General features: G+C 37.1%; 1 protein-coding gene across 1 annotated transcript; it reads left to right on the top strand.

Moving 5' to 3' along the window:
* Positions 1-241: 241 nt before the first annotated feature.
* LOC113227083 lies at positions 242-10063 on the top strand. The gene is made up of 4 exons (XM_026459958.1): positions 242-310; positions 6566-6721; positions 8647-8796; positions 9389-10063. The coding sequence occupies exons 1-4, from the start codon at positions 242-244 to the stop codon at positions 9569-9571; spliced, it is 558 nt and encodes a 185-aa protein (XP_026315743.1). The 3' UTR covers positions 9572-10063.
* The last annotated feature ends 1342 nt before the right edge of the window (positions 10064-11405 follow it).

The raw sequence follows: 11405 nt of genomic DNA, 5'->3' as shown, positions 1-11405 counted from the left end.
ACAAAATTAAATATAAGCCCATTAACAGCACCATATTGATACAAAATATGAAAATAACGTAAACATTGCGTTTCCATTCAACGAGTATACAATTACCCATTGTGTGACGAACGTACAAAACAAACTATCTTTCAGATCTTCCGTGTTGCTGAACAAAAAGATCTTTATCAGAAATTGTTAAGTAGGTTATATAAAAGAATATTACGCAGATTCCCATACTGTCACATTTTCTGATTCAAATATGTGGGGTGCAAAATTTTTTCAACTATTTTTTGTGCCTTTATTGTGGTCTAGAGGAGCAGTAGCTGAAGTAAGTTTGGCTTTTTTTTTTTATTTCATCTTCATTTATATTTTTTTTTATGTAAAACGCGCACACTAGGCCGTAACCTCATCCGATGTAACCGACAATAATTGTCTGAAAAATACCTTTATACACTTATTTTAGTAGCAGCAGAGTTCGTAGTGAAAGAGTTAGGCCACGGAAGTACCGCCACGTTATCTATTTCTGTCTCCAAGTAGTAATTTGAGCATTACTGTGTTCCGGTTTTGAAGGGTAAGGGTGCTGATGAAATTAAAGGCATATGAAACTTTTCAACTTATGTCTCAGGTCGAGCGCATTGACAGTGCCCCTCAGATCTTTACAATTTATATGGATAGGCGTGCCGTTTACCACCAGGCGCAAGTTTCCGGAAACAGAGATTCTGGCAATGTATTCCTTTCTTTTGCCGTATGCATTAGGAATATGAAAGCAGAGCGCTTCGTGAGAATGGATGGCAAATCAATGACTTAATGGAACGTTCCTTCTATGAAACAATAATGTACTTTGATTAATTGATACTGCTTATACAGTCTGATTTTTTTAAATTGAACATGGAGAAATTCGGAAACAGATACAATGGAACTCAAACTATTAGGCATTTTTTGTGAAAACAAATTTGACATAGTAAAGTTTTTGATAAGCGTGTGATGCCCATAAAAAAGAATATTACCGACAGTTTTTATAATGCTGATTGACTTAGTTTCTTGTAAAATCATTCCATTGTATCGGAAGAAAAAAATTGGGGCAGCAATTAGTCAAATTTAATAAAATATTTTTTTCATTCAATAGGATTTTTTTTAATAAAAAGTAAGTTACGGGAGGAACAAGTACGCACGAATTTAGTACATCACGGACGTAAAGTACTAAATTAATCATAGTCCAAGTACAAATCACTTAAAAAGTGTTCATTATTGTTTTTCCTGTCAAATATGAAAGACACAAAGCTGAGCGATGGAACGTTTTTATGGCACTCAAAAGTTTTCACAGATGTAAGAACTCCTGGCAATTACAAACTCCATGAATTAAATTTAAAAAACTTAAAATGTCAAATTTAGAAACAACTTTGTTTTAACTGTTAAAACATGCTACGTGCCCGTACCTACTTACAGCAAGATGAAGGTCATATTGAATATTTATTGAGGTATTAAGTAGTTCTGTTAAGGTAACAAATTATATGAAAACATTTTATTAAATTTGACTAAGTTCTGCTGTCCCGATTTTTTCTTCCCGTACAATGAAATTAATGATCCTCACAATAAATTGAGTCGATCAGCATTTAAAAAAATGTTAATATTATTCATGGTTATAGACAATGCACTGTGATTCCCCCATAGGCCATAAATCAAAAAAAATCATTGGCTTATCCCGGTTAGATCAACTCACTAAGTTAGTAACTAGTTAACAAGCTTCCAAAAACTATAAATATCAATGTAATTAGGTCACGTTATCATTCACTTTTGTGCATCGGAAGTGAGCGCATCGCGAGACTAATTATCACCACGTGTGAGTCATCGAAACTTAATCACTTTGTTTTTGAGTGTCACTATTCCAAATCAAGTGTTTACGTGTTGTGAAAGCATGGAGATCCAAGAGCATGGTATGTACTTTTATTATCAATTTTTTTTAATTTTTTTTATGCATACTTTTTTTTATATAATTTTTTTATTGAAGGCAGTTTTTTGGTGAAAATTTTTGGCATAACTTAATTTCCTTTAGACCTACAACTTTTGGCTGCGCTGAGCTGCACCTGAGGTATATGGTTTTTGAATAAGGAGTATGTCCTTATTAAGAGCTATAAGTTTCATTTGCATCTTGCTGCCTCTTCTTGGCTTAAAGGGGTGTCAAAGTATGCATGTCCATAGTATTGAATTTTTAATTTTTTTTTAAGTTCAGCTTTCATATTGTTTTAGGTACATTTTTCAAATGTTCTGTATCGAGGATGACAATTTTTGATATTTGGCACTCTAAAGTGGGTAATCCAAATGAAAAAAAGGAACACGTCCTGAGCACTTTGACCGAAACATCATCCCTTTCTGACGACATCGAAAATATTGATTTAGAGACTTTAAGCCTTAAAATTAAGAATATTTGTAAACGAATTTCCCACTACTGGGCAAAGTCGAATCGTACTAGATCTAAATTCTTAGAAAAATATTCAGATTGGCTGCATGTCGTTGAAAATATTGATGTACAGCGAACTGAGTTACGTGTATCTCAGAGCTTTGACGAAGTTAAACCATCAACTTCTTCATCGCATGGCCGTCCGAGAATTAACTTTGACGACACCAGTAAACGTACAAAAAGGAGAAGATTGGCTAGTTTGTCTAACCAAGACCCTTCTCTTGTACAGTCATTGCTCAATGCGTCCGATAGCTTGTCTTGTCCTGAAATCGATTCTAGCGAAGTTTTATCGCTCATTGTTGAAGCTCAGTTAACTCGACATCAATATATATTAGTAAAGAAATTTATAGACAATAAGTTTTCAAAAACCATTTTCCCATCTTACCAAAGTGTCGTGGAATCTAAAAAACACTGTTATCCTTCAGATATTACTGTTACAGAATCATCCGCCGAAGTCGAACTTCAAAGTTTATTAGATCATACTGCCAATCGGATTCTCAAGTCTCAAAAAGATGTTTTGGATAGTGTACCTAATGAGTCTCTAGATAAGATATCTTTGATAGGGAAATGGGGTTTCGATGGCAGTACAGGGCATTCAGAATATAAACAGTGTTTTTCTGACTCCACTCTTGAAGACAGTAGCCTGTTTGTTACTTCGTATGTGCCACTTCAGCTTGTTTTGACAACAGATAACAAAGAAAATTCAGTAGTTTTGTGGAAAAATCCTCGTCCTTCATCAACTCGATACTGTCGTCCTATACGCCTCCGATATTTGAAGGAATCGACTGCAGTGTCAGTTGAGGAAGAAGCTCATTTTAAAGATAAAATAAGGAACTTGCAGCCTACTGTTTTCAAGGAAGTAGATCGCGAATATCGCATTACTCATTGTTTGCAACTTACTATGGTAGATGGTAAAGTGTGTAATGCACTTAGTGGTGTTTCTTCATCAAAATGTTTTATTTGTAACGCCTTGCCCAGTGAAATGAACAAAATTGACGAATGTTTAAATAAGGAAGTCGATGAGAGTAAATATGAATTTGGTTTATCACCTCTTCACGCGTTAATACGTTTTTTTGAATATTTTGTTCATGTCGCGTACAAGTTAGATGTTAGGAAATGGCAAGCTAGGTCCGCTAATGACAAAATGCTTGTTGCTGCAAAAAAAATCATATGTTCAGACTCAATTTAGAGAAAGATTAGGGCTTATAGTGGATAAGCCTAAAAGTGGCGGAAGCGGAACATCAAACGATGGTAATACAGCCAGGCGGTTTTTCTCGAATTCAGAAATTTCCGCTGAAATTACTGGGATCAAGAAGGATCTCCTAGATCGTTGCTGGATCATCCTTCAATGTTTAAATTCGGGATATAATATTAATAAGACGAACTTCGAAGAGTTCGCTTTAGAGACGGCTCGGCAGTTAGTTGCCGAGTATCCGTGGTATAACATGCCTGCTTCCGTTCACAAAGTTCTAATTCATGGTGCTAATGTTATAGATTACGGTTTGTTGTCAATCGGAGAGTTGTCTGAAGAAGCAGCTGAAGCGACTAACAAATACATCAAGTCTTTTAGAAAAAATCATACGCGTAAAATGAGTCGCATTGTGACCAACACAGATTTAGTAAATAGGCTGCTTCTTCATTCAGATCCCTTCATAACAGGTCTACGAAAGTTACCTGTTAAAAAAAAAGGTGTACTGTCAAAAGCTGTATTAGACTTGTTATGTATTTAAAGTTAATATTGTTGAGATTTAATGTATTTTGGTATAATTTGTGTTTTGTTTGTATTTTGTAAAATGAACTTTTTTATGTATTTTTATTGTTTTAATTTATTCATTTGTGGTTATTGTTAATACAAATAATCATTATTTACACAGTTTTACCATTAAAAGTCGCAGTATAAAATGTTTTAGATACATCGTCTAAAAACAAAATTAATGCGAGACATTTTTACACCTAAATATTGTCAAATATTTTTTAAAATGTATAATTTTATTAATTTACGTTTACCTAATCATATTTTAATGTAATAAAATAAAAAAATAATAATAATTTCGGAGTTACGTATTTATGACCGCCTTAGTATGGAGCGTGAATCACCGTGCAATGCACGCTTAACCAAAAAAATACTATGTGAAAATTGATTTTTAACTAAAAAAAAACCTTAGACAGTTTCCATGTATTTCCTATGGTTCCAGAATTCCCCATATTGTCTCAGTTAAAAAATCACACTGTATATATGAATTTGTCGAGCAAAATAATTTAATTTAACAATGAAACTATTTTCTCGGATCTTAATCGCGTATACTTGTTTTTTCAAATAAACCAACGTTTCGGGCTCTTTACAGGTCCCATGGTTAAAGCTGCCTAAGATGGTAAACTGACGCAAACCACCCTATTCTGAAGTATAGACAAAAATTATTGATTTAAATACCTTATTATATATCAAATTATAGAACAATGTTAATTTCACCATTAAAAAGGAATTTCCTCAGGGGAATTTATCTCCGCCTCTTTGAACAAAGTAAACGGTATCTAAATGCATCGTTACAGGGGTTCTACTCCCTTCTTCGTCCAAAACAATTACTGTCAAATAAGTAATACTCAATGATTATCACTAATATCAGGTTTCTTACCACGGTATGACTTCTTTTTATTTTCCCGTTATTTCGGAACGGTTGCACGCTCCATGGTCACGGGTTGACTGGACGGCGGTAGATGACAGCTTTAAGAGCAGACATATCTGTCTACCCTCTTGCCCTGTCGACGACTACCTTCATCGCGATTTGTTGTGGCGTTACCATTGTCACTCACTTTTTTCACACAAACCACGCTCACTGTATCCACACGCGAAACTGAACTCGAGGTGTTTTTGTTTTTATTACTGTTTAAAACCAGTTTAAAACCATCATCACGGTTAAATGTTTTGTACTTCGTGATCTCAATGGCTTCTCGTACCAACCGTGGTATGTAGTGACGTTCTGTCGAGAGTACCTGGGGGCTGTGCAACTGGATCCAGTGGTTCGTGTCAGTGCTATAGCCGACTTCTGTGCATCATTGTTTTTTACTGCTCGGATGTGTTCCTTCATACGATCGACAATTGCTCGTTTAGTCTGACCGATATACGAGCTCCCACAACTGCAGTTCACTTTATAGACACCCGGTGTTTGTAAAGGAAGGTGGTCTTTTGGTGAACGTAACATTTTTCCTATTTTGGTTAAGGAGGTGAAAACAGTTTTTATTGAATGTTATTTTAAGGAAGTTTTCCATAAAAACTTTAGAGTTTGTGATTATTTTTCAGTTCATTGTTGTTCAGGGAGCCTAAAAGGCCAAATCGTGCAATTCAGTTAAAAGCAATTCATTTACAGAGTTCCTTTCAAATCTGTAGCAATTCCTTCCGATGAATTGTATCCAATTCTTTTAATTTTGATTTTATAATTATTAAATAATTATATAATAATTAAATAAATAGTGTATTACAAGAATTTACTGTCAATAAGTATGTTCATCGATAAAACAACTATATAAGTCAATATTTTTTCTGAGACATCGAAGTGACTCGGTGAAATTCGGCGATTAATTGCTTACAACTATTAACTATTATTTAAGATAAAATAGCCTGAGGACGTAACTGTTTTCAGGACGTTTCGGTGTTACTCAAAATTGCATTTTATTTTGGAATAAAATAATATTGTGCACAAAGCTGTCTCTACTTTATTGAGTTAATTTACTTTAAAAAACATGACACATTGTGACTACAAAGGAAGGTTAACGTATGGTACTTTGTGGGTTATGTTGATCATGCAGCAGTCAACAATAAAAACCAATAAAATACCAAACCGGAGTTATATTTCTTTGGCCTAGCAAGCAGACACTTTTATACTCCTATCTGTTGCCCTTAGAACAGGGTTTCTTAACCTTTTATTTTCGTCAAGTATTACTTATTTGACAGTAATTGTTTTGAATGAATGTCAGATGGAGAACGGGAGACAGAAGAAGACCCCCCTGGTTCAAAATCGCTAACGCTAGTTGATTGGAACAAAAAGTCTTCTTAGACTGAGCCAGTGCATACAAATGGACAAAAAGAAAAATGTGTTAATTTTGGTGTAAATTTTTTTGTGGTTGTAGGTGCGCTATGCTTGTGCATTTTCAGAAGAAGTACAGGAGTGTCCCAATTTCAAAAATGAGTACTTTGACGCTTCCGGGTTGAAGCTCAGCGATGATGATGGCTTAGGGCTTTCAGGAGCCTTAAACGTAAAAGTGGCCGTAGACGTAGGAGATGAGGTGAGTTTTCTATAAAAAAAACGTAAAATAACTATGTAGCTTAGTACAGAATGTAACAAAACGGATTTTTACGCAAAAAAAGTGTGCATTTGACCTCTATCTCACCTAATGGAAAGTGACAATGAGATCGACGACGGAGTATGCACACCTAAATAATGCCTATTCACTCTCGCCTTGAAAAGGTTCAGTTATAGCGTTCGGAGAATAAGTCCTCAGGCAGGGAATTCCACTCCCTATCCGCTCGCCATATAAATGTGGAAGCGAAACGCTTCGTGCGAATCCTGGGAATATCCACAACATATGGGTGGAATCCTAGCCCACATCTAGTCCCCCGTTGATGGAATAGGAAGGCGGAATCAAATCATGCAATTCCATTGCACACTCGCCGTGATATTATATCCTGTAGAATATCGATAAACAGGCAACTTTACGACGATGTTCAAGCAGCTTTGCTTCTACGAAATCTGAGTCATATAAGCCTATAATCCAAGATGGCAATTTGGTATTTAGCAGAGCCATCCCATAAGTGGCAGCAGTACTCCATACATGACCGTATTTCTGGTTGGTACAGCCACCCGAGAGATGGGGATTACGGGCTCGACGGCAAGACCAAGGCACAGCGGGCGTCTGGGCCAAGCTCTCCGCCAGTGATATGCCGTTGGGGGCGTCTCTGGCGGACCCGGACTTGGGTATGGACTCGCTGGGGTTTGTGGTTAGCTGCAGAGGCGGACATGTTTGTCTGCCCCGGTTTTGCATGTTTCCGAGACGCCTGTCTCGTGAGCAGCTAGCGCGTCTTAGTAGCGGTCTAGTTGAGGGCCTGAAGCGAGGAGACGCGAGGGGCACATGTGTTGCCCCATAAATTGGAAACTATGTCCGGACATTGTCGCAAGACACTGCGACTGGCATCTCCGGCACTAGCCCGGAGAGCTAGTAGAGGATAAGCTAGATATCCTCCAGTCCCTCCAGCCGCTTAAGTTATTGGGAACTGGAGAGACGTCGTTTTTCGGCGTCGGAAAGTGAGCGTACCTTACAGCTCTACCACCAATGAGGAGATTTGGTAGTGGACTCAGAGTCGACGGCTTAGAGGTGGTAACCGCTAGTTGTGCAATGCCCAACGGGAAGTGAGCGTGCCTACAGCTAGCAGTACCTATCTGGAAAATAGGGAGGGTACTGTACGTGCACCCGGGGCGGCTCACTCGAGGCATTAGCCTCTCGAAGAACCGGATGAAGTCAAGTGACAGAGGTCTGTGAGAACCCTGTACACTGGTTGATCTGGGATCAGAACCTGAACTTACAAGGTTCCTGTGCGCGCACAGATTATAGTGCCCTTCTCGTATGCCCTAAGAGTAGGTAGGGAGGGTCACTATAATCAAAACTAACGTAGAAAGATACAGGAGCTTATTCCGGCGTAGTAACGCCTCACCTTGGAAAGGATGCGAAGCTTCCTGGCTGCATTTTTGGCCATGAATTCAATGTATCTGCAACATGCAATCTTTATCTGCAAAAAAACAGTCAACAACACGCTCTACCTCGACAATCGGGCTGTCCAACCGGTCGTCGACCACAAGGACTAACCATTTAGGTTCTTTTCATCGCTCTATGAGCTGGCATCCGCCGTTCTTGTATTATAGGTACTTATTCAATTACTAGGATTCGAATTAAGTTTTAGAGTGAAAACAAAATGAGTATAGTATTAGTGATACAAAAATACAAAGAAACATTTCTTCCACCCGACTGGACTCGAAGTAATTTTTCTTTGTGTTTGTTGGACCTTTGCATCAATAATAATAACACACTGGTGGAGTATTTTCACAAAAAAAAATTATCGATATCATGATAGCACAAGTATCACGATATTCAATAAAAATAAAAATGAAGTTCTAAAACTTAGTACAGATATTTCATGTTGTTTTTTATGTTTGTAGATGTGCGCAGATGTGTGGAAAATGACAGAAGTTGGTAAAGAGATGGTGTTCAGTGCTTGTGGAGATATTTGTGATAATCTGGATGATAAAAACAACCCATGGTATCCATTATTCGATAAAATGAACACTAAATCGTGTCCTATTGAGGCTGTAAGTAGCAACGTTTACTTACTACAGAAAAATTATGTAGGTACCTAAAAATACAAAGATCGAACACAAAGAAAAATTCCTTCGATCTAGCTGGGCTCGAATCACCAACCTCACCATACCGGGGCATACGGGGGCATATCGCTCTCCCAATAGAGCTATGGAATGAGTCAGCAGACCTTTGAATTTCTCTAAATACTTGAATATTTTTTAGCTGTTGTTGTAAATCATATATTTAACGTGACTGCAACTTAAAAGAGTGTACCGATGTATAAAGAAGTTGGTTGAAAAGGCGGAACCAGTCATTATCTAAGTATTTCCATGTGTGAAAATTTTAATGGGGAAAAATCTACTTTAACATATCTCCTGTAGTTATTTTTTCAAATTCAAGATCTGCTTCTGAGGAACACAAAGACCTACAAAGATATTATAATTGTAGATATTATTAACTTTTTTCTGAAATCGACAAACGCAAGATATAGTGTTTTCATTATAAAACAATAAAAAACCAAAATCTTACTTATTTATAAAATTAATACGTAAATTTATACGTAATTAGCTTACGTGTTCATGGTCCTTTATTGTTATATTTCAGAAAGTATATGAAATCGATAACATGATAATTGACTTGGCATTTGCGAACGGCGTGATGTGTCACGAATTTTGTGCAGAATATGAGGTGACACTGTCGGTTAAGGATAAAACGGACCAAAAGTCCTGTAACATCCTTAACATCGTTATTTACGAATCCAACGACGATGCGAATGAGGAAAAATAATTTATGTACATTTTTAAGTTTTCATTAAAGTGTGTCCAACATTTCACGTTTTTGCTTTATGGATCATAAATGGTATATTGACGAGCATGTTAAGTAACGACTACAACCACAACACATTTCTTTTTAAGTACGATTAAATGTAATGCTTAAAGGAAGATTTATTCAAATGTAGAACATAATCTATCATTACCACAAAACTTACTAAACTATAAAAAATAAATGCCGCTCTCCTGTTGTTTGTATGAGATCCTGTATTTTTATAATTAGAAATATAAAAGCAACAAAAGAGGGGGGTACAAATATGGGGTATAAATTTATATTGCGGCGGGTTCCAGCCAACTTCAAGCGTTATTAACTTTTTCCTGCAGTCGGAACGCTTGCGGTCAGCGGCAAAAAATTTGCTGCACACATTAATTTTACCGTACGGTAATTACGAATTTGGGAATGCTTTAATGAACTCATTACGGGAGTTTGTTTTCCTAGCATTGTTCCGGCCCTTAAAACTTTGCTATGAACACTCATGTAAATTCAAATAAAGGTCCCTTTAATCGAAATAATTGGATTTTTGCAATCAGAAGTATGTATAGTTGAAGGGAGCGAAAGTTAATTTTTAGTATCAGAAAGCTCCTTGTGAAAGGTGTTCATTCAGGGGAGTACTGCGATCTTGCTTATTTCCGCCGCCAAGCAGCAATGTGGGTATTACTGCGTTCCGGTTTTGAAGGGTAATGGTGCTGGTGGAACAGATACATGGGACTTGTCAACTTATGTCTCAGGGTAACGGCCGCAGTGGTAGTGCCCTTCACGTATGGACAGGCATGTACAGTATGGGCAGGCGTGTCGCTTATTACCGGCACACGACTTGCTCGTCCCGTCACTTGGTGTCATAAAAAAAACAACGATTGTCAAATTAAAAATGTTTAATCTACAAAGATCCCTTGACATCTAAGAGGGTAGATGATCAAATTATGCGCATAACATTACCGCTCTACTTAATTTGATTGTCAGTGACACCTATGCAAATCGCGCGTAACGGCTAATTGAATATCTTTGTACCGTGTGGGGATAAATGCCTTTTGGGACTCAGTGCCAAGTTGGAAAGCATTAAATACGGTGAGTTATTTATGGAATTCACACCCTTACTCTAATAAGGCCACATCTGCAAAACGACAGCTTTTGAAGAGAAAGGTTTAAAAATTCAACTAACGAAATTTGTTTAAATAGCAGGGTTATAAATTTTCACATAATATTTTCCAAGAAGTTCGTATTTTTATGACCTTAATGTGATAAAAGCACTTTTGACTTTTAATAACAAGTGGCTTTATTATAATAAGGGCATGAATTTATCTTTTTACTGAATCTATCTACTTTCTGAATTTGAGAAAATGCGACATCACTTTCTATAAAGTAGACCGATAGTCTATTTGAGGGTTTGCAGTCTTTGCAATAAAGTATACCTACCCACTCTTAATGCATAGCCAATTACTTCTTTGCAGAGTACTTATAAATGTGTGAAGGCTACCCCACCAAGTTTGTGACCACAAATAGAGCACTAAGAGCCTATGCACACGGCATATTTTATACGCGCTGACGACGCGAGTATACGCGCCGTTAAAGCGCGTCATCTGCGCGTATACGCGCCGCAGACGCGTTGTAGCAGCGCGTACTAGGTATCGCGCATTTTGATAAGAGTTTTATTTTAGTTTTGTTTGTTAATTTGAATTAGTTTTTGAAATGAAGCAACTACATGAAAGATATTCGAGTATATAAGCTTCACGCTTGCAACGCGATGTTTGCTCATGTTTGAATCGATTCAGTACAGCCCATCGGCGGCGCG

This window comes from Hyposmocoma kahamanoa, unplaced genomic scaffold (assembly GCF_003589595.1).
Source record: "Hyposmocoma kahamanoa isolate Upper Pololo Valley unplaced genomic scaffold, ASM358959v1 202, whole genome shotgun sequence".
Lineage (NCBI taxonomy): Eukaryota > Metazoa > Arthropoda > Insecta > Lepidoptera > Cosmopterigidae > Hyposmocoma > Hyposmocoma kahamanoa.
This window is presented reverse-complemented; position numbering and strand designations above follow the sequence as displayed.

Bases quoted from the DNA above. Each gene is read 5' to 3' on its own strand.
- LOC113227083 (XM_026459958.1), top strand. From the start codon at position 242: ATGTGGGGTGCAAAATTTTTTCAACTATTTTTTGTGCCTTTATTGTGG. The intron at 311-6,565 runs GTAAGTTTGGCT...TTGTGGTTGTAG, and splicing joins CTAGAGGAGCAGTAGCTGAA to GTGCGCTATGCTTGTGCATT. The intron at 6,722-8,646 runs GTGAGTTTTCTA...TTATGTTTGTAG, and splicing joins CCGTAGACGTAGGAGATGAG to ATGTGCGCAGATGTGTGGAA.